Source organism: Galeopterus variegatus, unplaced genomic scaffold (genome assembly GCF_000696425.1).
Source record: "Galeopterus variegatus unplaced genomic scaffold, G_variegatus-3.0.2 Scaffold2450, whole genome shotgun sequence".
NCBI classification, from domain to species: Eukaryota; Metazoa; Chordata; class Mammalia; order Dermoptera; family Cynocephalidae; genus Galeopterus; species Galeopterus variegatus.
Window position 1 is genome coordinate 434,113 of NW_007728561.1, and position 26,908 is coordinate 461,020.

Sequence of the window (26,908 nt, forward strand, 5' to 3'; positions counted from 1 at the left end):
CAAAAAGTGAGAGATCAGGACTGTCTACTGCTGATGATAAGATGAGGACTTCTTCTTAAACTGAATTTTTCAAACAAAGCCATTATAAACATGCCTTATTCTGAAATTCATTTCAAAATGAAAAACAGTGAACATTCTGCATAGTTAATCCTGAGAAAATGGATATATTAGCACACACACCCTTTTTTTTTTTAACTTTTATTTCAAAAATTTTTTTTAACTTATAGAAAAACTATAAAAATAATGTAATCAACTCCCACAGTCCTTTCGAGAAGAATCACCCATTGTTAACATTTCCCCACATTTGCTTTATTATAACATTAATTATTCAGTTATTACTGAACCACTTGCCTTCAATACTTTCACATTGATTTAAGAACAAGATTATTCATTTACTTACATAGTAACAGTAGTATTTTAAATTCAGAAATAACAATTTACATCAATATGATACTGTTATCTAGTATACAGTCCATGTTTCAATTTTACCACTTGTCTCAGCAATGTCCATTATAGCATTGCTACTCAAAGTTCTGGTTTGTAAATAAGGAATATGCTCTAGAATGTAAATCATGGTACTAATACCTTCACCAAGAAAGTCTTGCATTGGGAAAAGAAAAAAATCAGCTGTTGTGCTTAGTAATGTAGTTATTTTACCTTCTGGTACAGTTGGAGTTGGAGGACTGAAACCGTGGACCATATTTTGAGTAATATTTTACAATAATTTTTTCTCCAAGACCATAAATTAGATTTGGTTTGTCATATCTCTTTAATATAATTTAATCCAAAACAGCTTCTCAGCCCTTTTTGTTTTTCATGATACTGACTTTTGAAGAGAACAGGCCAATTTTTTTTAGGATGCCTCTAAATTTGGGTTGACTTGATGTTTCTTCATAATTAAATTTAGGTTAAATGGGAGGAATACCGCATAAACAATGTTGTGTCCTTCTCAGTGTACTGTATTAAGAGGCACATGATATCCATTTGTCCCATTATTGGTGAAGTGAACTTTGACCACTCAGTAAACATAGTTTCTGCCAGATTTCTCCTATAAAGTTACCATTTCTCTTTGTAATGATTAAGTAATCTGTAGAGAGACTTTGAGACTGGTTAATGATCCTGTTCTCTAGCCAACTTCCACCCAGTAATTTTAGCATCTAATCATTTTGCCTGATTCATTTTTGACAATCATGGTTGCAAAGTGGTGATATTCTAACTGGCATTTAAGAACTTATGGTTTTATTATTTGGTATTCTACTGTAAATAAGTTTTCCCTTTTCTCCCCATTTATTCATTTATTTATGTACTTATGTACAGTAAATATGAAAATGGAATCATAGATATTTATTCAGTGGGTTATAATCCACTGCTATCATTATTAATTTTGATGCATAAATTGCTCAGTTTTGGCAGATGAGGGCCCCTTCACGTAGTCTGTTGTGTCTGAGAGGTGTTTAGCATTTTTTGAGTCATTCCCTTCTACCAAAAGATGTTCCTGACTTGTACTTTCCCTACCCCAGGCTTGAAATTAGAATTAGCCCTTTCTCATAGCTTTGGTTCTTTTTAATAGGGAATGGTATTTCAGAATCTGGGGACTAGATGTGTTCTTTGCTGCTTTATGCCATTGCCTTTTCAGCGGAACAAGCTAGGAGATGGGGGAAAGGGGCACAGGCATCAGATAGAGGTAGGAAGGGAGAAGGGAAAATGTATATAACTTCTTTCTTTTTTTTAATTTATTTATACCGATTCTGTTAATTCTAACTTGTCACTGAAGGGCTTGTCCTTGCCTTTCATTTTGTATTTTCTTCTGACAGTGAGAACCCTGACTTCCTCCAGTATCAATATAATTACTGATTTGCTCAGTCATCAAGTATGCATAAAATAGTTTTAGAATTGCTATACCCATATCACTTGACCATTAAGCCCACTGAGATTTGTTTATAAGGGTTTTTTTGGTTTTGGGGGGTTTTTTGGGGTTTTTTTTTTTTTTTTTTTTTGTCTTTAGATTGACATTATATAGTCAAAGCACTTTGATTATGAGTTTATTTATTTATTTAAAATTTTCTTTGTGTTATTTATATAAAATACAGTTAGGTTCTTCAGTTTCTGTTTGTAATTTTTTTAAGGGTTTTTAACCTTGTTCCTTTTCTTCTTTATTTTACTTTCAAAATTAACAAGTTTCCAAAGATCAAAATTCTACAAAGGATGTACTCAGAATAGTATCACTCCCTCACCTATTCTTTCTCCATTCCATCCCCACGCCTTTTCCACCTCAGAACTAACCAGTTTGTTTAGTTTCTTGTCATGCTTTGGGTTTTTTTAGTGTATCTTTTTTTCTTCTTGTTTCTTACACAAAAGATAGCAGACTACAGGTGCGTGCCTTCATTTGTTCATTGTTTTATTCACTTAGCAGTAGATATATCCTAGAAATCATATCAGTTCTTAGATATCTTTATTCTTTTTTATAACTTTATGGTAAACTGCATTGTGTGGATGTTCCCCAGTGTATATCTCAATTCTCATGCATGGCATTTTAGTTTTCAGGTGTTTTTAAACCTTGACATTGTTGATATTTGGGACCAGGTAATTCTTTGTTGTGAGGCACTGTCCTGTACATTGTAGGATGGTTAGTTTATCATCTCTGACCTCTACCCACTCACTAGTTGCCAGTAGCAACTCCCTAGTCAAGACAATGAAAAATCTCTCTGCACATTGCCAAATGTCTTCTGGCAACAAAATCAACCCCCTTTTGAGAACCACTGATATAAATATCAGTTGGAAACTGGCAATTGATAAAATCTCCCAGGAAGTGTTTTATAGACAACAAAGAACTGCAATTCAAGACGGTGAACAAAGAAAGAAGAGCCTGTTACAGAGATTAAGAAGAAAGACTGAGAGGTCAAAGGAAAATCAGAAGAAGTGTCACAGACCCATGGGGTGGGGGTAGGGCCAGGACCACATTTCCAAGGATAGATTTGTCAACAGTGTATGGGATCACAGAGGAAAACTTAAATAAACAATGAAAAGTTTTTATCATGGCAGTTTAGAGGACACTATTATCTTTGGCAGTGTAGAGGACACTATTATCTTTAGGGAGAGCAGTTTCACTAAAGTGGTAGTACAAAAGATACAAAAGTAGTAAGTTGAGAAGTACATAGGAAACGAGCAAACAGAAAGTCATTCTAATAAAATATGTGAAGTAGAGAAGAATTTACTTTTACTACTGTATCTGCAGTGCCTGGAACCTCTGGCACATTGAATTAATTAATGAATGTAGTTTTTAATGCATCGTATGCTTGGGAGGAAGGGCTTATGAGAAAGAAAAGATTTAGGAGAGATTAGTTAAAGCATAGTTGTAGACGGTTAAAGCAAAGTCCTATAGGAAGTAGAAAGGACTAGAATTAGAATCCCCTAGCACTGAGAGGGGACTTTGCCTTCAACAAGAAGGAACTTCTTTATGTGAAACTGGATAAAAGATCAAGTGATCAACGCTGTTGTGCTTACAGGTTTTGTTCTTTTATTTTAAAATTTTCAAACATACTAGAAAATAAAATAGTATATAATGAACACCCATATACATACCACCTAGATTTAATGATTGTTTTCCCTGTTTGTTCGTCGTTGCAACTATTATTATTTTTGGCTGAAGTATTTTAAAGAAAATTACAGATACTCCAACATTTCTCCCCTTAATACTTGGTTATACATCCTCCTTCCTGTCAAAAAAAATCAATATTATTAATGAACATTCTCTAATATCTTCTACTTTATGTTCAGATTTTTTGTATTTTATAGTTGGTTTTTTAAGCCAGGATCCAAATAAGGAACAATACTGCATTTGGATGTTGTGACTTAACTCTTAATCTAGGACAGTTCACTTCCCTCCCCTCCCCTCTTCTTTTTTAAAGACTTTAACTTATTGAAGAGATTAAGTCTTTGCTTAGAGAAAATAGATTTTTCTGTTTCTTTATGGTGTTATTGAATTTGTTGCTTTATTACTTGTATTTCTTGCAAACTAGAAGTTAAATCCAAGGCATGGTAAAATTAGTGGTCGAAATGAATACTTACTACATCAGGAGTTACATGAGTTTGTCCCACTATGAATTGTCATGAGTCTGATCACTAGGTAGAGATTTTGACATCCATAAAAGTATAGATCTTTGAAATTGGTTATCCAGGGCAGGAGTTGTAAAAGGATTCCAACGTGGATGCTTTCATTTTCTTGGTGAACTAGGAGAAGTCAGGTAGGGAGCAGTAGTGGGGCAGAATGTGAATTCACAGTTGAAGAATGAGAAATCTGGGTATAATAATGTAATGGAGGCACGTGTAATAGTCTTCAAATATTTGAAGGACAGGCACAGTGGTAAAGGAAGATATTTATTTATCTTATTACTTTAGAGCATCTTCTCAGAGCAGAGTTCAAGAAGTCAACCTAGAAGCTTGTGAAAATACATATTCCTGGTCTTTGGGAATTTGCTTTTAAATGTTAAGTGATTCTTAGGCATCAGCAGTGCCCTAAAGGACATACATGATTAGGTATAGAGAAGTTACTAAAATGTATATTCTGGGTATAAGTCTAAGAGAGCTGTCCAAAAATAGAATTAGCTGCATAACAAACTGCGTTTGCTGACATTAGGAATATACTTAACTGTATTCCCACCTTGCTGTTTTTCTCTGATCTTTATGACTTTTCCCCATTTGTTATTGCTCTAGTTGTGATCTCTAGAATACCTGCTGTGTTAGAAAATTAAAATCTCAAAATGAGGGTTTTTTTGTTTGGGGGATAAATGAGTAAAATTTGACTACAAATGCCTGTTATATAGGATAAACATACAAAGTGAAATGCAAAAGGATTAGTGTTAGTTGTTGGAGAATAAACCCTCATATGGAAAAATGTTCCCTGTTTTTTGAGGAAATGTTTTGTTCCTGGCAGAGATTCTTGTGTTGAATGGGATCATTCCAATTTTGACACTTAGATTCTGGTCACCTTGGAAAGCCATGAAAATTCTTTTATCTTTGTGTCAGAGTAAGCTTTATAATTTCTCAGGAGCAGCATGACAGCATCTTCTGATATGCAGAGATCATTGGTAAAAGATTAGGAAAGAGAAAGTGGGCATGCAGTAAATGTGTATGGGTCTTAACAGAAATACATGCCAAGTAGTTCCCTTTGTTTTTCCAATCCCAGCTCAAATAATTTTAAGATTTTTTTCAAATATGCTGACTTTGATAATGTAGATTTGAAATGAAAAAAAGTTTTTTCCTCTTTGACAAGTATAAATTGTGTTTATTTTAACTTTATTTCCTTTTTTTGTTGGCTGGCAAGTACAGGGATCTGAACCTGTGACCTTGGTGTTAATAAGGGTGTGCTCTAACCAACTGAGCTAATCAGGCAGCCCTAGATTGCATTTAATATTGAAAAGAACTGCAGATGTGCTGTATTATGTATAAACAACATAGTGAAATAACATTAGCAATACATTTTAAATGTTTTTTTTCCCCACTGAAAATATTTTTAGTTCTGAACCATCTGAAGACGAAGAGTCCCAAGGCCTTCCCACCATGGCACATAGAAATAATGATGATATTTCAGAATTGGAAGACCTTTCGGAATTGGAAGATCTTAAAGATGCTAAACTACAGACCTTGAAAGAACTTTTTCCACAAAGAAGTGACAATGATTTACTTAAGGTTATACCTTTTATAGTAATTGGTTGTTGTAGCTGTAATGATGATAAATATCTCTCCCATATCCAGTGCTGTAGTCGGTGGTGGATAGTTATTCTGAACGTTTTATATAAAGAGAATCACATAATATGTGATATTTAGCTTCCAATAGAAAAAACATGATGGAGTATTAAAGTATTCAGCATAAAGGAACAAATCTCAATTTAACAATACTTCAGCGTGTTTGCCTTTTTTGTAATGTAGTTAAAAGGGATTTTTTGTAGAAATTTTTTTCTCTAATTTTATAATTTCAATGGGAAAATAGAATTGATATGCACAAGTTCTCTGAATGTTTCATTAATCATTATCTGAAATTGTGGGAATTTAACACATCACTCATTCCAAAGCAGAACACTCTTGAAATAATCTGTATTTCAAGGGATTTAAAGGTGATGTTTATAAATTACTCCACAAAAGTTTTTAAACCTGTATACAAAAATTCAAGTTGTGAAATACAGATTTAGTTCTGGGCTTGACTATTTTGGTGGTTTTTTGGATTTTTTGCTTTGTTTTTAAAAGATGACCGGTAAGGGGATCTTAACCCTTGACTTGATGTTGTGAGCACCACGCTCTCCCAAGTGAACTAACCGGCCATTCCTATATAGTGATCTGAACCCATGGCCTTGGTATTATCAGCACCACCCACTCCCAAGTGAGCCACGGGCCAGCCCTTGCCTTGGCTATTTTGAAAATGAAGTGGGGCTTATAGAATATCTGAAGATCCATGGGCCGGCCCAGTGGCGCACTGGAGAGTGCGCCGTCTGGGAGCGCGGCGGCGCTCCCGCCGAGGGTTCGGATCCCATGTGGAGACCGGTTCCCGCTCACTGGTTGAGCGCGGTGCGGGCGCAACACCGAGGGTTGCGATCCCGTTGCCGGTCAGTAAAAAAGATTTTAAAAAAAGGAAAAAAAAAAAAAGAATATCTGAAGATCCAAGATTAGGAATTACTAGAATGGAAGAGAGCACTCTCATGTTTGATTTGAGGTTATTTGATTTAATACAAAAATAGCTTATTAAAAAAAAAAGTAACTCATTAGAAATACAGACAATTATAGCAAAGAAGAGTAGGGTATATTTCATTTCTTCTGAAATCTAAAATTACTGAAATAGAGTGAAAATTAAGAGCTCTTTATCCCATTCTTAAGAAGTATTAGATTTAAAAAGCAAAATTTTACTTTTTTTCCTCTGGAAATTAAAAAGGGAATGAAAATGAGTGTCAATCTCCCTCCCTTTCTCTCTCTCTCTTTTTCTCTACATATGGTTATGTTTTAATTTTCCTTTAGTGATGATGAGTAAATCTAACACATTTTAGGATATACCTTACATAAGTTTAGATTTTTTACAGATTTTCTGAACATTTATCATAGGACTTAATGAACTCGACTGTGACACACACTTTCCCCCACCTTGTATGTATTTAATACATTTGATTTTAAATATTTTAATTACTTTGTGAAATTATTCTTAAGTCGTTATTTTTAAATCAAGAATGTTTTCTTATTCTGTTAGTTGATCGAATCCACAAGTACTATGGATGGAGCGATTGCTGCTGCCTTGCTGATGTTTGGTGATGCAGGTATGCCTGACTTAGTTATGTTGATTAATTAGTTATATAATAATAATATCTTTTTTGTTAATATTGCTCTAATTTACAAAGCACCTTCATGAATTATTACAAGAACCTAAGAAGTTTTAATAACTTCAGTTTTTTTAGTTGGAGAAACAAGCTTAAGAAGGTTAAGTAACTTACCTGAGGTCATACAGCTATTTGGAAGCCAAATTTTTTGGTTTTTTTTTTTTTTTTTTCTTTCAAAAAAGGCAGGGAACAATTTCTCATTGGTAATTTTGCTTGATTTTTGCAGATCAAATCTCATAACAGTGAAGTTTTAGAAGGTGTATTTTCTTTCTTAGGTATCCTTTCTGATTGCATTGTGGTTTTATTTTTATAGGTCTACAAATCTGAGTCAGTAGGAATATAATGTCTTAAGGAAAGTCCTAGCTGATAATCAGCATTCCTTTATTTAGTAAATATTTATGTTATACTTTGGGCTTGGGATACAAAAATGCATTTGAAGGAGCTTGCAATATAAAAGCATCTCTAATTTTTTAGTAAATGCTGTCTTGATTTTTTTTAACTTGCACATATCAGAAAAATATATCCAGTAAAAATTACCTGTAATTCTACTAAAAAAGCATTTAAAGTAATGAAAATAAACCCACACTCCACTAAGCACTCTTAAATTTGCTTTGTATTATTCTCAACTTTTTCCTATGTTTACATACACCAGTGTATAACACACACATAGGTAAGTTACAAAATGTAAAAATACTGGTTTGCACTTCTTAAAAATCATTTAAATTTAAACCTCAGCTGAGTTTTTTCTTCTCATTCTTCTCATTCTTGCATCTTTCTTTCTTTCTTCCTTTCTTTTGTTCTTTCTTTTTTTCGTTTGTTCATTCTTTTTTTTTTTTTTTTGGCATATGGCCAGGACAGGGATCCAAACCCTCAACCATAGTGTTATAACATGAACACTCCAACCAGCTGAGTTCACCAGCCAGCCCTCTTGCACTGTACTTTCTTTCATAGTATTTCTTTTTTAAAAAATGTTAAATGGCAAATTACGAGGAACCAAGAAATCAGGATTTTTTTTGTTTTCTGAGTAATCTTCCATGCTGCACCTTGGAATGAACAGGACAGTCGTATCAGACATCTTTATTTTTAGTACAGTTCACGTTGAGGTAATGTATGAAATGACAGCTTTGTCTAACTTATAAGATAACTTTTTTTTAAAAAAAAAAAAAACAGAGATTTATTTAGTTTAACATCTCTCCTGATCTAATGAGAAAGAGATGTCAAAAGAAAACCGATGACATATACACAAGCACTCAACCCCACAAACCCAAATAACTAAAAGAAAAACGGGCAAAGTTCTGTTCAACAGGGAAAGTTATCTTCGCTTCTCGAAGATGTTTCCACGTCCCATTCCACGTCCTCTTCCTCTTGCAGCCACTTGAACCTTTAGAATAGCAGCTTTTCCCCAGTTGGCCCCTGAGCCTTGGTTTTTATTTTTCATGCTCTTTAACATCAGCGCATTTTTCAGCATGTCAGGCAAAATCAAAAAACGGATGTTGCTGCCTCGGATGTACACCTGCTCCATCTGTGCCACTCGGCCATCTCTGTACGTGACTGTGATGTTGGATATCTGGTAGTTCATGTTGCCCTCCACTTCAATGAGCTTCCCCCTATATACCTTGCTCGTGTTTGTCTGACATGTCACATTGTGGCCCTAGGCCTCATGCAGGACTTTAATCGGCACACCAATAGACATCTTGGCAGGAAGAGTATTTGGCTCCGGCCTCTTCTTCCTCCTCTTTGGTGTGGTGGCCAGTGCTGTGATCGTGAAGGCTTGAAGCCAAGAGAGCCTTCAGTATACTATGTCATTAAGGCAGGAAACTATTTTTGGCATTTTAGAACAATTTTCAAGAAAAAGCCTTTTTAAATACCTGTGAGCTATCTTGGACAGGTCCACGAATCATGACATTAGACATTAGTTTTACACAAATTGAAGTCTTTTATAGATAATGTCACTGTGTATTGGACAATAAGGGTATTTTTATGCAGTACCTTTTGAAAGTATTTATGAATAGTAAGTTTCAAAAGTAGAAAAATATATATCCAAAATTTTTAGCCTACTTTAGAAGGTAAAAATATGAATTTATTGATGTTGTCAGGAGTCGTCTCTCCAGTTTCTTCTTTTTAGAAAAGAATTAAGCGTGTCTTGGTGACATGGCATAAATTATCTAGTTTGATGCTTTGTTTCAGGCTTAAAATATTACTACCAGTGTTTGCTTAACCCCAAGAGTTATGAGTATATGGGTGATGATGAGGTGGTTGTATTTCCCTCTTTTTAAAGTGGATACTGGAAATTATTTGGTGTATGCAGAGTGCACGTTTACATTATGAAATGAATCAGGAGAAAACATTTAAGTATTTATACTAACATGATTACTGTGCTTTACGATGTTAATGACATTCAATTTTATTTGGTAATAGCCATGTTATGAAAATTTTAAGCTTACAACTTAAAAGCTGTCATGTATGTATTTATTAGTAGAGTATTGTATTTCTATAAATTTTCTTTCTAACTGTATAATTAGGGTTCTGAGGTAATTAATGCTGAAATCTTAAACCTTTGTAGGCTTTAGCAAGTACTTTCATATTAACACAGCAGTATGTCCAAGGAATCTGCTCTCTTCAAAGAGAAAGTACTTAAGAAATAGATAAATTCATGCAAAGTATATATATATATAGCATGGCTTCTTAAGATTATGTAGCTAAAGTTTGTTTTTCCTACAGTCATGACAGAATATAAGATTTCCTGTTTCTGTTATACTCTCTGTATTATACTTTCTTGTTTTTAGATTTAAAACATTAATCACTTAAGCTATCTATATCTCAGTTCCTCATTTGTAAAATAAAGACGTTACCTACTTTGTAGGTTTGTTGTGGAAACTAAATAAAATAACAGTTTATAAAAGACTTTGTGCAAAGCCTGGTATGTACACAGTAGACAATAATTATTGGTGTCAGTGATGCAATTCAGATAACTTAAACTGGATAGAGCTCAACTTTTTTTCATTGTGGAACGCTCAGCCGCTGTGGAGAACCCCACCCTCCCAGTATTACTCTGTAGAATTACTCATCAATGCAAAGGTGTATATTTTTAGCATTAAATAATAGTGTGATGGTTTAAGAATACAGTGTTACACTGATTTCTACTTGTGAAAGACTGCTAAGAATATCTGTCTACTTTTCCTTCAATTCAGTTAGGTAGAAGAAAGAACATTGGGCCTGAGAGCAAGAGAACTGTCTAGTATTCATTTTAACGCATTTCTGTCTTTGTTTTGCATTAAATTGATTCTTACTATTTCTGTGAAAAGTTTGAGTGTGTTTCTGTGTTTTAAAAGGTGGTGGTCCCAGGAAAAGAAAATTATCATCTTCTTCAGAGCTATATGAAGAAGATGAATTTAATGATGATCAATCTATAAAAAGGACAAGACTGGATCATGTAAGTTACATTTGAATTGCAGTATCAAAATTGGCTGCTTCAGCAAAGAGTATGTTGAGTGTGTGGATAGCAGACCTGAAAATCCACCTAAGTGAATCAATTTTTCTTCTCTTTTACAACTAAGTCAGGAACTTGTTTGCATATAATTTGGAACTGTTTTTTCTTTCTCTTTAAATTATCCAGTATTAATTGCTTATCTCTGAGTTATAAAATTAATTTTTAAAATATTCTTGTGGTGTGTTAAAGTTACTTTTTGAGAAAATACAATACTTTTAAGTTCTGTTTCATAAAAGTTGTATATACATGTGGTTCTACAACACATGTGAAAAACAGCTAACACCACCACCATTATTTCCTTCTCTACAGTGGCAACTATTTATAACTCTTCTACAGACTCCTTTGATGTTTAACTGCAAGTCTTAGTATGTTTGTGCTGCCAAAACAAAATTCCACAGAGTGGGTATTTATAAACAGTAGAAATTTCCTTCTGACAGTTCTGGAGGTTGGGAAGTCCAAGATCCAGCTGCCAGCATGTTAAGTTTCTCTGGTGAGGGCTGCTCTCTGCTTCCAAGGTGGCACCTTTTTGCTGCATTCTCAGGAGGGGTCCTCACATGGTAGAAGGGACCAAAAGGGGTGAATTCCCTTCATTAAACCCTTTTGTGAGGGCACCTAATCCCTAATCACTTCCTAAAAGGCCCCACTTCTTAATACCACCACAATAGGGATTACATTTCAACAGTTGAATTTTATTTTATTTATTTATTTATTTATTTAAAGATGACCGGTAAGGGGATCTTAACCCTTGGCTTGGTGTTGTCAGCACCACGCTCAGCCAATGAGCGAACCGGCCAACCCTATATGGGATCCGAACCCAGGGCCTTGGTGTTATCAGCACCGCACTCTCCCGAGTGAGCCACAGGCCGGCCCCAACAGTTGAATTTTAGAGAAGACATATTCAATCCATAGCACTGTATATCTATAAATAATAGTGCTTATGCTTTTATTGGGTTACTCTAGTTTTCTGTTAACTTCTGCTCTACAAACAGAACTACCAAGAGGCATCCCAATGAATCCAAATAGTTCTCCCTGTTTGAATTCTCAACAACACAATTTGTCCTTGGTAATCAAAATTAATTACCCCAATTAGCACAGTAACCTGTATAATTGCCTGTGATTCAGTGGTATAAGAAGCCCCAAATAGCAAGGAGACAAACCCTACCATAATTTAATGAGAATTGTGTCCTTGCATGGAAGCATTCTTTTCTTAGGAACTAATACTGATGGAAAGTAAAAATTTTGTGAGTGGGTTTTTAGGTCTGAGGGACTTAGCCCACATTTTAGGTTACAGATCTATGTGATAATGACTATGGGAGAGATTCAGCCTGCCACTAAACTGTTGGCTGAATCTCCCAAAGAAAGGTGCTATAATTGGGACTCATCGTTGTACTCTGTTCCTGGCATTTTGGGTACTCACCAGTAGCAATAGCCACATTAATCTTGCTGTGGGAAAATCTTCTCTTGTTGATCTGCACACACAGCCTCACTCCCTGTTGCCATGGCCATTTATATATGGGCCTATGAGCAAGCATCTGAGTGGCTGTGGTCTTATTGGTGTTCACTAAATGGACAGTCTTGTACACCTGATCTTTAAAAACTTCCTCTGCTGGGCCGGCCTGGTGGCGCACTGGAGAGTGCGCCGCTTGGGAGCACGGTGGCGCTCCCGCCGAGGGTTCGGATCCCATGTGGAGACCGGTTCCCGCTCAGCGCGGTGCGGGCGCAACACCGAGGGTTGCGATCCCATTACCGGTCAGTAAAAAAGACAAAAAGGAAAAAAAAAAAACTTCCTCTGCAGTTCACAGGCTTTGCTGGATATTCCTGTGAAACACTATTATTCTTTTATTCTGTTCTCAGGACAACTTCTGTTCTGAGAAGTTCGATAACGTACTTCCCCAGACTTCCTGGTCACTCATCTTCCAGTCTTGTTCTCCTTAGCCACTGTACCTCTGGCCATCTCTTTCTACACAAAATGGACAAGATATACTGCCCAAAGTTGTTCACAGGGCTACTCTCCTAAATGGGATTATATTATAGCATTTGTTCACTTTTGGCTGGTTCTAACGATTATGCAGATCCTTTATAAACTAAATTTAAGATTTTCCTCCCTCTTTAGCTGGTCATAAAGAAGTTCCCATAGTGCCATAGATACTGGTCAAAGAAGGGGCAGCAGTGAAGCAGAAGTAGGTGCCATGGGAGTGTGAGGCACATGCAATTTATTTGTATCTCTTCAACCTGCTTGAGACCAGTCTAAAATAACCATTTCTACTTGATGATGGGTTGCTGCTGCCAGTGTTCAGTTTTAGGTTTGGTGAATCAGATACCCAGATCACCTAACAGCTCAAGTCTCATAGTCATTTGACGTCCCATGTTCAACCATTCTGCTTCTATCAAGACCTATCAAGCCAGTAACTGTTTCGCAAAAATAGATCAGTCGGTTCTGTTTTAAAAATGTGAATTTGTTCCAGTGCTGTTGATATATTAGTGAACACTTTGAGTGTAACCCAAAAGTTGCGTTTGTTTATGTACAGTTTTGTCCATAAGAAATACTAGGTGAACACAGAAAACTGCACCCAATTGAACCAAGCCACATAGGAATACATAAAACACACAAATGTCATACATCTACTGGCTGTCTCATTTTACCATGTCTTATCCTACAAGGTTGTGTTTTACTATTCTTTAATATTTGTGAACATTCTTTTTGACAAAAGCACTCATTTAATTTCCCAAACCTGTTTAAGCATTCTGGTTGAAAACTGCTGTGTAGTGCATGCAAAAGGAATGTTTTAAGTATTAAGGAAAATCTTGAAACAAAAAAAATGTTTGAAAATGAGAACATGTGGTAGATGCTGAGCAACTGGCATAAAGTAATTCATGTTGTGGACCATTAGAGATAATGCCACAAAAATAAAAGTATATGGCTGGATCAGCTTCAGGTGCTTTGAAATCAATAAGAATAAGGTGTAAAGAAACAGAAGAAAAGGAAAGATTGTTGAACATTAGGATTCAAGACCAAAGAGTAAAATAAATCAGGAACAGCCTTTCTCACATAGAATTTGAAATTTATAGATGGGTATAAAATTATGACCACAGATGTGATATTTGTATCTTTTTTTTTTTTATTTGCCATTAACTTGGAAAAGACTTCAGTATATATGAATTATATAAGTTAATCTGAGGAACATTCTAGTTTTTTTTTATCAGATTTATCTCACATTGAGCACTGTGAATAAAGTTTGAGTTATTGGATATGCAGTCAAGGTCTTGGAGTGATCTTATGTTAGTAGTATTTTTTATCCTTAAAAACATAAATTTGTCAGTGTTCACATGAACGTGAAATATTTTGGGTTCTTCTGATTGAATGTGATAATTTTCAAATCAAGTCAAATATAGCTGTAATTGCCTTAGTACCATTGCTGTTGATAATCTCTTACATTGTCTTTTTTCCCCCCCTTGTCATCAGGAAGAGGAATCAAATGAGTCTGCAGAATCTAGCAGTAACTGGGAAAAGCAGGAAAGTATTGTACTGAAATTGCAAAAAGAATTTCCCAATTTTGATAAACAGGTGAGTAGTCATGTATAGAAATATAATCAGTGTGCACTAAATGTTTGTATTACAAAAATAGTGTTTGATTTCAACCATGTAAAAGCTTAGGATGAGTTTTGCATTTTTCTAATTGTGTTCTTTAATTAGTGTTACAAAGTATTGTTTGTTAATTCTTTACATTGTTTATTTACCATGTTTACTATTTAATAGTATCCACATAATAACCATAGTCATAACAAACATAATCATAATAAAAGTTGTGAACTCATGTATAAAATGTAAATCATTTAAAAAGCCATTTGTAACCCTGCACCCTGTCAGGTAACTGCTTAGTTTTTTTCATGTTCTCATCCTTGAAATTTCTCTTAAAAAATTAAAGTGTAATATTGCAAAAGTGTCTTAACATTTCATAATCTTTGTTGTATTTCCCAGATAGTAAGAATACTTTCATGGTCATTAAAGACCCAGGCCAAGCATGCCAGTGCTCAAAGTGCCCCTGTTTTACCGTGATCATATGTAGAAGAACATGTTGATTGAACATTTGGAATACATTTATACTTGCTCTGATTTATTTGAGTATATGAATTCTGATGAGCTTAATGCAAAATCTTGTATTACACTGGTTCTTTATGAATGTTGAAAGTACCTAGTTTGAAGTTTGTAGCTTGTAAAAAGCTTAGTTGCATGTTGAAGTTTTATTTTTAAATGAGCAAACTTTTCTTGATCCTCTACTATTCAGAGCACTTCATAGGGAATTAAAAATGCAAAAAAAGTCAAGCTTACTTCCTTTCAAACACTATTGTATATTTGCAGACAAAATTACATAGAAAGCTTTTGCAAAGCAGCATAAAAACAAATGTCAAATAATCAGATATGTTCTCTATGTTTTTAGGTGATACATTTTATGATCTTTTAAAAATAAGTTATGGAAAAATTGCTAATTTGAGATTTTTAACAAAACGATCAATGACTTATTTCCAGGAACTAAGGGAAGTACTCAAGGAACATGAATGGATGTATACAGAAGCTTTAGAGTCTCTAAAAGTGTTTGCAGAAGACCAAGGTAATTATCTATTCTGTGTCTTAGAAAATACACACTTCACATTACATCCTGTATTTTAGTATATAAGAAAATAGTAAACCTATTAGTTATTAATCAAAGAATGGGATTGCAAAAGGTGTTGGAAGTAATGGTGTAAAAATTTTTTTAAATGACTAGTTTCTAAATGTTTTGACCTGTTCTTTATGATACTGTCAAACAAAACAATAAATATCTTGTTCTATTTGGCCAGTTTCTCTTGATAGTTAAGGCTACTTTTAAACTGCCATGTTTTATTGAGTATTAAAGAAACATTTTTTACATTTTAACAGCTCTCAGTCAGGATGGATCTCGTGACTTGTGATATCTTACAATCACTGTAATGCAGACATCTTAGCCTGTACTTCCATGAGTACTAGTATTAAAAACTTATGGGTATCATAGGCATGGAACAAAGTCTGTGAATCCATAGTGGAACACTGAACTCTAGGAACCAAATGGTAAAGGAGAGGTGGTAGGAAAGTTGAATCACACATGTTTAGTGACATCCCTAAGTAAGAATCAAGTAGACTAGCTCTTCATAACTGTAAACCCAGCTTTAAAAGCCCAGCACAGTGGCTTGGGTGTTCTTTTTTTTAATGAATTCTTTTAAGAAATGCAGTACTACCAATAATCTTGATGGCACAGAGAATGATATTGTACAGAAAAAAGAAAACCACCAATATAACCAATTTTAAGTCTAAAAAATAATTCAGAATAGTAAGGTTATGAATGTGAAGAAATTTGAGGAATACCTTATCTATTTTGCTTATATCTTTTATATATGCACTAGAATGAATGGGCGTGTGTAAATGTAAAGGTTTTTTGAGTAAGTTTAACAAAAATTCTAAATAAAGTATTGCATTATAGATTAATTGTGGTGTGTATTTTGTTACTTGTCCATAAAATAACAATGTACCTTTATCCATAGCCACCTTAGAATTTTATGAAATGTGATAGATTTAGACAGTGGCAAAGTAGTGGCGCTTTTTGATAATAATATATTTAAATTTTTTAAGTAATGGTAAACTTGGAATAGTAGAGATAGTGATGGAAAAATTAATTTTTATATGGATAGTTGAAACAGACCCTTTTATTAATAAGCTTCATAGTAGGATGAGCATTGTTTTGCTACACTCATCAGTGTTAGCATAGAGGATAGAGCTACTAAGTAGCATCTGAGATATCTTATGGATGTGAACTTACCATTTATTTTCTCAGGGCTTTTGTTAGAAAATGGAAACTTACATTTAATTCATTTTAAAAAAACAAGTTGTCACCTGCTTTTGAAACTAATTATTTTAACTTATTATATAACTTCAAATTCTACTTCAGTTTTTCTCTTTAAAGTGTTTCAAGATTTAACAGTAGTTTGTAGTTGAATTCTTCTGTATTCAAAAGTAATATGAGTGCTCGCTTCAGCAGCACATACTAAAATTGGAATGATACAGAGAAGATTAGCATGGTCCCTGAGCAAAGATGACATGCACATTCGTGAAGCGTTCCATATTTTAAAAAGAAAGAAATACAGATATAGTTAAATATTTTTTATATCTTACTTGAAGTCTTATGTCTTTATATTTCATTTATATATTTCTAATTTAGTTACTGTTTATGCCTTTCTTTGTACACAGATATGCAATATGCTTCACAAAGTGAGGTTCCAAATGGAAAAGAAGTTTCTTCAAGGAGTCAGAATTATCCTAAAAATACAGCTAAGACAAAACTGAAACAGAAATTTTCCATGAAACCACAAAATGGTTTTAACAAGAAACGTAAAAAAAATGTATTTAATCCAAAGAGAGTCACTGAAGACTCTGAATATGATTCAGGTTCTGATGTCGGTAGTTCACTAGATGAGGACTATAGTAGTGGTGAAGAAGTGATGGAGGATGGCTATAAAGGTAAAATTCTTCACTTCCTTCAAGATGCTTCAATTGGTGAACTTACTTTGATTCCGCAGTGTTCTCAAAAAAAGGCTCAGAAGATAACAGAACTCCGGCCCTTTAATAGTTGGGAAGCTCTGGTAAGGCTACATTCTTTTTTTTTTTTTTTTACCCCTTGTGTGTGTGTGTTTAATTCACAGTACCGTTTATAGTCAAGTTGTCTTCAGCCCAGAGAAGCATAGATGGGTGGCCTTATTCTGTGTAGAGTCAAACATTACTTTCATTGTAAGCCAATAGTATTTCAAATAGTGTCATATGACCTAATTTTGAATGAATTAAGGGTGATTTTCCTGAAAAAACTCAAGCTGATTGGCTGGGAATACTGTCACTCATTCTTTTGCATAGAAACTTGGTTCATTTCACTGCAGAAGAAGAAATTAGAGCTTACATTTAGGAAGGAGTTGTTTGCTAGCCTGTTCTGATCTGTTACTGCTGAGACACCATGCACAAAGCAAGAATGTGGCAGATATTTTGCTACGACTACTTGAAGAGCAATAGCAACGTCCAGGGGAGCTCCATGATTCAAAATGCCAGCCCGAGTGTTTTATGCTTCACCACAAAAAAGCAAAGAAGCAGTTGTTTATTTTCTTTTTCTTCTGAAAGTGACAGCTCAATCTCTGACATGTTTTTCTTGGTAAAACAACGCGGCCATTTTATGGAGTGTAGCAGGCTGCAGCGATTTTAATTAGAAAGATAGAAAAGTTTGTGGAAGCCTAGAATTCAAGCATTAGATAAAGGGAAGGCATTAACACTGGTAAGTACATTTTGCATGATCATTTTCTGGAATTTGATTTCCTATGAACAAGTTTTAACTAAAATACCTGCATTTTGAGTTGTATAAATGTGAATAGTCATCAAAACGTATTCATACAGAGAAAATCAGAACTATTTTAAATTTTGCTTTGTCTTTTTTAAGTATGTGGGCTTTTACAGCATGAATTGTGTATAGGCCCTGTTGTAAAAGCAATATGGATGATTTTTTTACAGCTTTAGAAGATGAAATGACTCTTGATGCTTTATAAAACGTTTTAGGAAGTTTTATTCCCTAAGATAGGGAGCAAAGTTGTTTTTGTTATTAATTTTATACTTGTATGATAAATCTAAATGAGCATAAGTGCCCTTGATAAGTATCTTGAAGTGGCGATAGGGGAGGATCCCTGAACAATGGTTATAAAAAGCATTTTTTTTTAATTAAAATATTTGAAAAATATAGAAACAACATTACTAGTATTTTGTAGTTTTAAAAAAATAAATAAACCATTTGTTTTGCCTGAAGCCTTTGCTTTTCCAGAGAACATCTGTCAAAGCAGGCCCTTTCAAAACTTGTTTGGCTTTGCCTGAGTGATTTATTTGTTAAAGTATTTGCTGAAGGGCTTTTTTGTTCTTCTTTTCTTCCTTTTCTTCTTTCTTTTAATCTTTAATGGTCTCCTATGTTATTGCAGAGTTGGGTTGCTCAGGCTTGTTGGGATTCTAATTTATTTAATAAGGAATGCAATTATCTGCATTAGTTTGTTTAGTCACTGTAACTACTTGCCCAGATATCTTATAGTAAAAGTAAATTATACAATTTTACTGGAGATCTATATGCCAGATGTTTTTAAAAATATTCAGCAACTTAACATGTAGAAAGCATATTTCCCCTACTAATTAATTGGCATAGTTTAAATTAGTCTTGACATGAATTTGGAGATTATGCATTACTTCTTAAACCTCCTAACATCTTGCCCCTTTGTAGAAGTTGAAAATAAAGACTATCTTGTATGTTCTAACCATCCATCCAAATGTTGAATATTTTATGTAACAGTTTAGAAGTACCTTAAAAGTAAACTTTCTACTTTTAGTTCAATGAATACGGTGGTTTGCTGTTTTGAGCAAAGTAGATAAATGATGAATTTTTGAAATTCATAGTTTAAATTAGCAAGTAAATGTATATAAGCTTTAAATTTTAATTTTCTTAGAACATTTAGCTTTAATAACTTTAGAATTCTGCATGTGACTGGTTTATAGAGCAATTTAATATCTTAACAAATCATCAAAGAAAAAGTGTTATGCACATTTTGTCAAAAAGCTATATGTATAATTTACTCCTTCCTCATTGATCAGTGAAATTTGATAATGTACTCTAAACAACTTTAAAAGGAAACAAAAGCAAAGAAAAACACCATTTTTGTTTTGATAGCTGCTATATTTAGAAATTCCTATGGGAATTAGTTGAGGTTTTAATCATGTTACTCAGTCATACTTTAATAAAAATTATAACGTATTATATATCAAAAACAAACTGAAGATATGTAGTTGATTTTCTTATAATTGTTGAAGAATATAGGCTAAAGGATTGGGGAATTTGGCAGAACTGTAAAACTGATAAATATTTCATCAAAAAATGCTTACTGGGTCCAGGAAACAAATACACAGACACATTTTAATTATGATTTTTGTTAAAAATGAAGTTTTTTTTAACAATGATAGTTATTAAATTATTAAATCTAATCATTAGTAGATTGTCTTATTTTATTGTAAAAGTAACTTAAATGTGAAAATTATATTAGCAGTGACTTTTAAACCAAAAGTTTTCTTTAAAAGTTGTAGATCATTGGTTTTTTTCCCCAAGGTATTACAAATACAATGCAATATAAGTCTAATATAATATGTAATATATAAAGTATAAGGATAATATGACATGCATATATAATATCTGCTACTTAATAATCTAATCACAATACTTGTAAATCTAGAGATAATACACTTTTCTATATTGTTACAACTTTTTTGGTCAGAGAATTATACTTTTTTTATTCTAGTCACCCTCACTTTACATGAGGAAAATTTGGTTATTTAAAACTAAAACCTAAGATGGTCTTTATGTTTGCAGCTTTATACTCATTCTTTTTTTTTGCCCTTTGAGTCAAAATTTAAATATTTGTTAAATTTTACTCATAATTTTTTCATTTTACTTAGTTTTTCTGCATAATAGCAGTAATGTAGGTGATCATTATAAGAAAACCACATCATAAATCTGGTATACATTGAAAACATAGCAAACCAAAAATGTTAAAGTTTAAAAATCTGTACTGTTAATGTGGTAAAATTGGAACTTTTATTGCCAAATTTCACATATTTGTTGGCATCAGTTCACCAATCCCTTATTGAATTTTTGTCTAGCCTTTTATGGTGGGGGATACTATTATTTCTGTGATAAATCTTATTATATTGCATCTTTATACATTAATCAGAATAATAATGTATTTTTACTGACCAATGTAACATTATGAGTAACTCAATGTATGAACAGCTCAACCCAAAAACTTTTTATATATGCATCTATTTTAACATTTAGATCCATGTAGAGCAAACCAGGTATAGTTCATGTTGGACCCTTTATACTCTTCATTATGCTACTTCCATGTACTAACTTATACCACAGATTTTCATTTTTTTGCTTTGTTTTGCCCCGTGATTTCTGTAAAAAGTCTGTCTAAGTCTGTCATTTAAAGCGTTGTAATGCGCAATTCTTCTCTTCAGACAGGGTGGCTTCATTAAATTTGTTTATAAGATTACTATCTCAGGCTTTGTTTTAATTTGTATAGGTTCATAAACTTATATTTAAAAAATTATAAGTGCATTCTGAGTACATTGTAGGCTGCCGTCAGGTATTTCTGTTAATGAATAAGATTAGCGCTCTGTCCTCGGGACTGATCCTTGTTAAGTGGGGGTTAAATAATTTGAGAATTAAATCTGCTTTTAAACAATTTCCCCCTTTCTATAGAAATTCGAAAATATTTGTATAATAAGAGTGACACACTGTGGCAAGAGAGGGGTACTTCAGTTGCTTACTCTGAAAGAAAAGTGCTTAGAGTGTTAACTTTTCTTAATTGAAGAGATAGTAATCAGCGTCATATTGATGATCTTTTTTTCATGTAATTATCCAGCAAGTAGCAACTGTTTTTTTCTTTTCTTCCCCCTGAAAAAATAGCTTGATCATTTTTTGAAAATGATTTGTTTTGCCTAAAATTGAAAGTACATGGAAGAGAGAAGAGAAAGCAAAGTTTACCCAAAATTCTACCAGATATCCCTACTTAGGACATTTTGAGCATCATCTATTTATGTATTCATTTGTATATTTCATACCATTTAAACAGGATTTTATTTTCTGTGCTCATCAAGAACTTCAGATTTACTAAAACGTTCTGCATTTACAGTGTATTTTGTGGTTCTTGGTGGTTCTTGTGTTAAGCTCAGTAATTTACAGGATTGTTAAATGGTTTTTGTGTTCAGAGAACAGTAACATGGCGCAGTTGAGTTTTCTTAGACTTTTCCTTAAGTGCCAACCCCACGGCTAGACCCCCCCCCCCCCCAAGAACTTCAGATTTACTAAAACGTTCTGCATTTACAGTGTATTTTGTGGTTCTTGGTGGTTCTTGTGTTAAGCTCAGTAATTTACAGGATTGTTAAATGGTTTTTGTGTTCAGAGAACAGTAACATGGCGCAGTTGAGTTTTCTTAGACTTTTCCTTAAGTGCCAACCCCCCGGCTAGACCCCCCCCCCCCCACTTAGTGAAGGTATTGTGGAAGAAAATATTGGGTTCTTATTACTTTTTTTATTAATGTTTTGATTTTTATTATTTATGCATGCACATAGATTAACAAGTTAAATAATTCTGTAGGCTTATTCCCTCCCCAAAATTCATATCCATCCCTTTCCCCAGCCTATTTTTCACACTGCAAATAACTGCTTTTGGCACTTTTGTGTGATTCTTCTTATTACCTCCATAACTCTAGGTAATATAATTATAATGCTGTTTTTCTTTGTCATTTGTAGGCCTCATCTATCAATGTAACATTATAGAGTAGTAGGATTTAGCTTTCTTCTGTCTACTGCACCTCACATGCCCATTTCCTGTTCCTCAGTCTTACTAATATATGTTAATAATATGGTAATTTTGAAGACCATTGTTAATGTCTACATTGTTATGACTATGTAAAAGCCTTTTATAGATGAGCCATGTAGTATAATACATGATTACTTTTCTATTCATGCTCAAAATTTTTTTTTTTTCCAATTCTTAGTTGTCTTGGTTTTTCTGTTTGCTTATTTTTCTATATACTTATCATTAATTCAACTCTACGCCCTTCCCTGGTGTCCTAAGTTTCCCCAGTAATTAGACACTTCAGGTGTTCTGTCAGTTACATCTTTGTGAGGAAATCTCTTCAGGAGTGTTATGACCTGCTCCAATTTGTACTGGTTGCATTGATCAGCTGTGGCCTTAGGATCTCACTTTCCTGACATCCTGGGAATTCTTCTCTCTCTGTCCTTTTGGATCTCTTGTTTTTGAATTCCATGCATGCCTCTTTTTTATTCCCTTGGATTTGTAAGCTCATATGAGGAGGTGGGTGAATAATATATTGGATGACCTAGTTATGATTCCCAAGTCTGTCACTTTCTAGCAATTTATGTAACCATAAGCAAGTTTTTTTTCCTTTATTTCCTCATCTGTGAGGTTACCTGCAGATGTTACTTATTAACATCCTAATTGTGTTAATTATGTTACTTACCTATGAGGAAGTCTAAAGATTAAATAAAGTAAATGCTCATTCAATTGCCTGGCTCTTAGAAAACGCTAGCTGCAGATATCTGCAATATTTTGCCCCAGAATTGTTGTATATGTTACTAGTGAAATGCTGAGAAGACTTTTTTTTTTCCCTGCTTATCCCCCAATATCAGTTCTAGCCATAGTAAATCAGTATTTTTTGGATTTTTTTTTTTTCCTTTCCTTTTCCTTTTCCCCTCTCCTTTCTCTTGCTTTTTTTCAGATTTATGACTTGGAACATTACCCACAGTATGTTAAGACTACATTTTTCAGCCTCCCTTGCAGTAATTTGACAAAATCTGTTCAATGGGTTGTAAGCAATAGTATGTTATAACTTGTGGAAAGTGCCCCTTCCTACTGGTTGACATGTCAGTGTGATGTTGGAAACCACATGTTGGGAATATTGAAGCAACAAAGAAGAATCCTTGATTTTGGAACCACCATACCAGACCTGAACCATTTCCTCAGGTCTTCATTTACACGAGAGAGAAATAAACTAGTTTTATTTAAGCCCCTGATATTTAGGATTTATTGTCATTCACAACTGATCTTAATTCTAATAAATTCATCATTCAGTAAAATTTTTTTTTCCTTTGAAAAACTGTCTATTGATGTCTGACATTAATGGACAGAGGATCATTATTAGATTTAAATTCTAAATTGGCAACAATAATTTAGATCATCTCTGAAGTTGGCTTACTTGTGTGAGAAGGGACGAATAGGGAGTGTGGGGAGCCCCAGGGAGTTAAGTTGTTCTGAAATTTTGACTTCAAAAATAACTAAAAAGTCAAGTTCAGTTAAAAATTTCATAACCAACTCAAACTGTTGAAGCACCCTGAGGTAAGAATGGCCTTTTTGCACTCCCCTTCATCGCTTCCCCCATTTTGTTATTATAAGAATTTTAAACAAAATTAGAATAGTATAATGAAGCACCCACGTACTAACGAGCCTTAGTTACCAGCTTATGTCTGATCTTGTTTTATCCATGCTGTCTTCTACTTCCTTCCATCTCATATTATTTTGAAGCAAATTTCAGGCTTCATCTTATGTTTAAAAATTTAAATATGTACCTGAAAAGGGGTTTTTTTCCCCCTAAACAAAATCACAATAACACACTCATATCTGATAAAAATTGTCAATAATTCCTTAATATCAGAAAATATTTGGAGTTCAAATTTTTTGTTGTCTCATAAATGCTGTATTTGTTTTACAGTTCGGTAGTTTGAATTAGAATCCAAATGAGATCCACATACTGAGTTTGCTTGATAGATAGGTCTTTTAACTCTCTTTTAATATGTGGTTTCCCTATCCCTCTCTCTCCTTTTCTTTCTCTTTTTCCTACAATATCTTTGGTGAAGAAACTGGTTCATTTGTTTTATAACTTCCCTATCTGGACTTTTCCGGTTATACCTCTCTGGTATAGTTTGACATGTTTCTCTGGACATGTATTTTCTGTAGAATGATAAGTAGAAGGTTAAATGCTCAACCAATACTATTACATAGTGATGTGTTCTTTTATCAGAAGAAGGTAATGTCTGGTTGTTTTTTGTAATGTTAGCAGTTGTTGATGCTACATGCTTAGACCCATAACTCATTAGAGGCTACAGAATTAATATTTTAATACTGTCATTACTACTTCTTTAGGAACTATTTGTAAAAGTACCTCCACACATCTACCAGTCTAAATATTGCTGTTCATGCTCAAAATTCAGAGTAAATGCTTAATTCTTTCCCTTATTTCCTACTTCTAAGAATAATGATTGGTCAACCCTGTCTTCTAACTCTTATGGTTTCCAAATGACCATAACCAGTTTATGCTTTTAAAAAATAAGTAAAAAGAAGAAAAAAAGATATTTTTAATTTTTAAAAAAAGTCTGTTTTAAATTTATAAATTGGAACAGCTTAAGCAAATTTAGGATTCATGTTTTCTGTAATTTTTTTCATCTTTTGGGAAGTTCAGATATAATAGAAATCTTACATTTCAGGTGGCTGTTCAGAGGCAGAAAACAGTAATCTGATAATTACACATCAGATGATATGCTAATTTTTTCCCAAAAGATCTGTTACATAAAACACTTTTGAAACACTTTTGGATCCCCATACTGGCCAGCCACCAAAAAAAGAAGGAAAACATTTCTATAATAGTACCATACATTAGTCTCCCATACACAGAGCATACATTGCAAGAACTCCAGTGGATGCCTGAAATCGTGGATAGTACCGAACAGATTGCCATTAATCAGAATAAGTTTCTGTTCATGTCTTCCACCCACTAATTTAATGCCTTTTCCATTTTAACTGAGCACTTATCATGTACCACAGCTATAACTTTTGCAGTTCGAGGTACTACAGCAAAACTAGCACAAATTTTTTTTCCCCTTCTTCACAATATCATGGTTAGAAGATTCGTTCTTACCATAGAGCTTAGCAACTCTCTGCATGTGATTTTTTTTCCCCCATATTAAGTTGAGAACTTTCACCTTTTCACCTAAAGGAAAAACCTTACTGCTTCTCTTTGACATACCTGAATTGCCATTATCACTACTGTTGTGCTTTGGGGCCATTGTGAAAATAAGAGTTACTTGAACACAAGCACTGCAATATTGTAACAGTTAATTTGATAACCTAGACAGCTAAGTGCCTAAAGGGCATGGAGCGTATACAGTGTGGAGACACTGAACTAAAGGGATAACTCACATCCCAGGCTCAAGATTTCATCATGGTACTCAGAACGGCATGCAATTGAAAACCTATGAATTGTTTATTTCAGGAATTTTCCATTTAATATTTTCGAACCACTATTGACCATGGGTGACTGAGACCAGGGGTAACAAACTGTGGAAAGCAATAGCATGGATAAGGAGGAATTACTGTATTCTTTTTAGTAAAAAAAAAAATTGAAACTTGAAATCACTTTTTAAAGATTCAGTATACTTCAGCTTCACTTTGGATATATTCACTTAGTATATTGTTTAATATTGGTTTTGTTAACAAGAGTAATGTGACTTACCTGTGTAAGGAATCTTTATAGTGGATATTTTATTTCCTTATACATTTTTGGAAAATAAAGGTAATATATATAACAAATGATTATTCATCACTAAGCACATACTATGCTTAGGCAGTAACCTTCAGAGATACAGTAACATCTTTAGATTTCTCGTGAATAATTATTTTGTCATTAGATGGGTATTTACCTCTCTATGTGCTTTTGATATATGTCTTACAAGCATAACATTGTGAATAATAACCACTGTGAATAGTTACATTTTTAATTGCTCAGAACAGTCAATGAGAAGTGCTGTAAAAAATTAATATGTACCATTTCGTATATTTTTCTATAAATTCACTTTAATTGGCAAAAGAGGTCAGGTAAGTTGATTGTTCTTTTGACAGGTGAAACTGCACTTTCCCTTTTGAAATTATTCCTTGCTTGGCTTCCCCAGTACCGCATCTACATTTCTTCGTGCGCTTTCATTCTTTTTTCAAACTCTTTTAAATGTTGATGTTCTTCAAGATTCTGTTCTCAGTCGGCTCTTTTAATTTCATGTGCTTTTCCTTGGGTAATCGCATCATCATCTCTAACTTTGATGGCCACCTATGTGACATCTTTTTCTCCAGCCTGTATCTCTTCCCTATTTACTAGATCTGTTTATTTAACTAAACACTGGCCCTTTCCTCTTCAAAATTTGGCAGTTACCCCAAACAATACATTCAGGAGACTTTGCTCTCTATATTGGTAAATTTCAATATCTCAGTAGATGTTACCACTAATCACTTAGTTTATCAAGCCAGAAGTCTGGGAGTCATGCTTAACTTTTTTTTTTTTTTCCCCCCACTCATCTTACCACATTTAATGGATTCCATCTCCTATATATGACTAATCTATCAACTTCTCCACA

General features: G+C 33.8%; 1 protein-coding gene and 1 pseudogene across 4 annotated transcripts in view; one reads left to right on the plus strand and one right to left on the minus strand.

The window, feature by feature from the left end:
- LOC103597875 (SWI/SNF-related matrix-associated actin-dependent regulator of chromatin subfamily A containing DEAD/H box 1) overlaps nucleotides 1–26,908 on the plus strand; it is a 57,280-nt gene that overhangs the window by 18,523 nt on the left and 11,849 nt on the right. For all 4 annotated transcript variants that reach the window (XR_551148.1, XR_551149.1, XM_008581743.1 and 1 more), the window contains exons 4-9: nucleotides 5,517–5,688; nucleotides 7,232–7,298; nucleotides 10,691–10,791; nucleotides 14,312–14,413; nucleotides 15,377–15,458; nucleotides 17,108–17,499. Coding sequence is in view for 2 of the 4 variants with exons in the window: in XM_008581743.1 (XP_008579965.1) it covers nucleotides 5,517–5,688; nucleotides 7,232–7,298; nucleotides 10,691–10,791; nucleotides 14,312–14,413; nucleotides 15,377–15,458; nucleotides 17,108–17,499 (916 nt within the window). In the remaining 2 variants the exon portion in view is untranslated. The remainder of the gene's footprint in view (nucleotides 1–5,516; nucleotides 5,689–7,231; nucleotides 7,299–10,690; nucleotides 10,792–14,311; nucleotides 14,414–15,376; nucleotides 15,459–17,107; nucleotides 17,500–26,908) is intronic.
- LOC103597874 lies at nucleotides 8,671–9,051 on the minus strand (annotated as a pseudogene).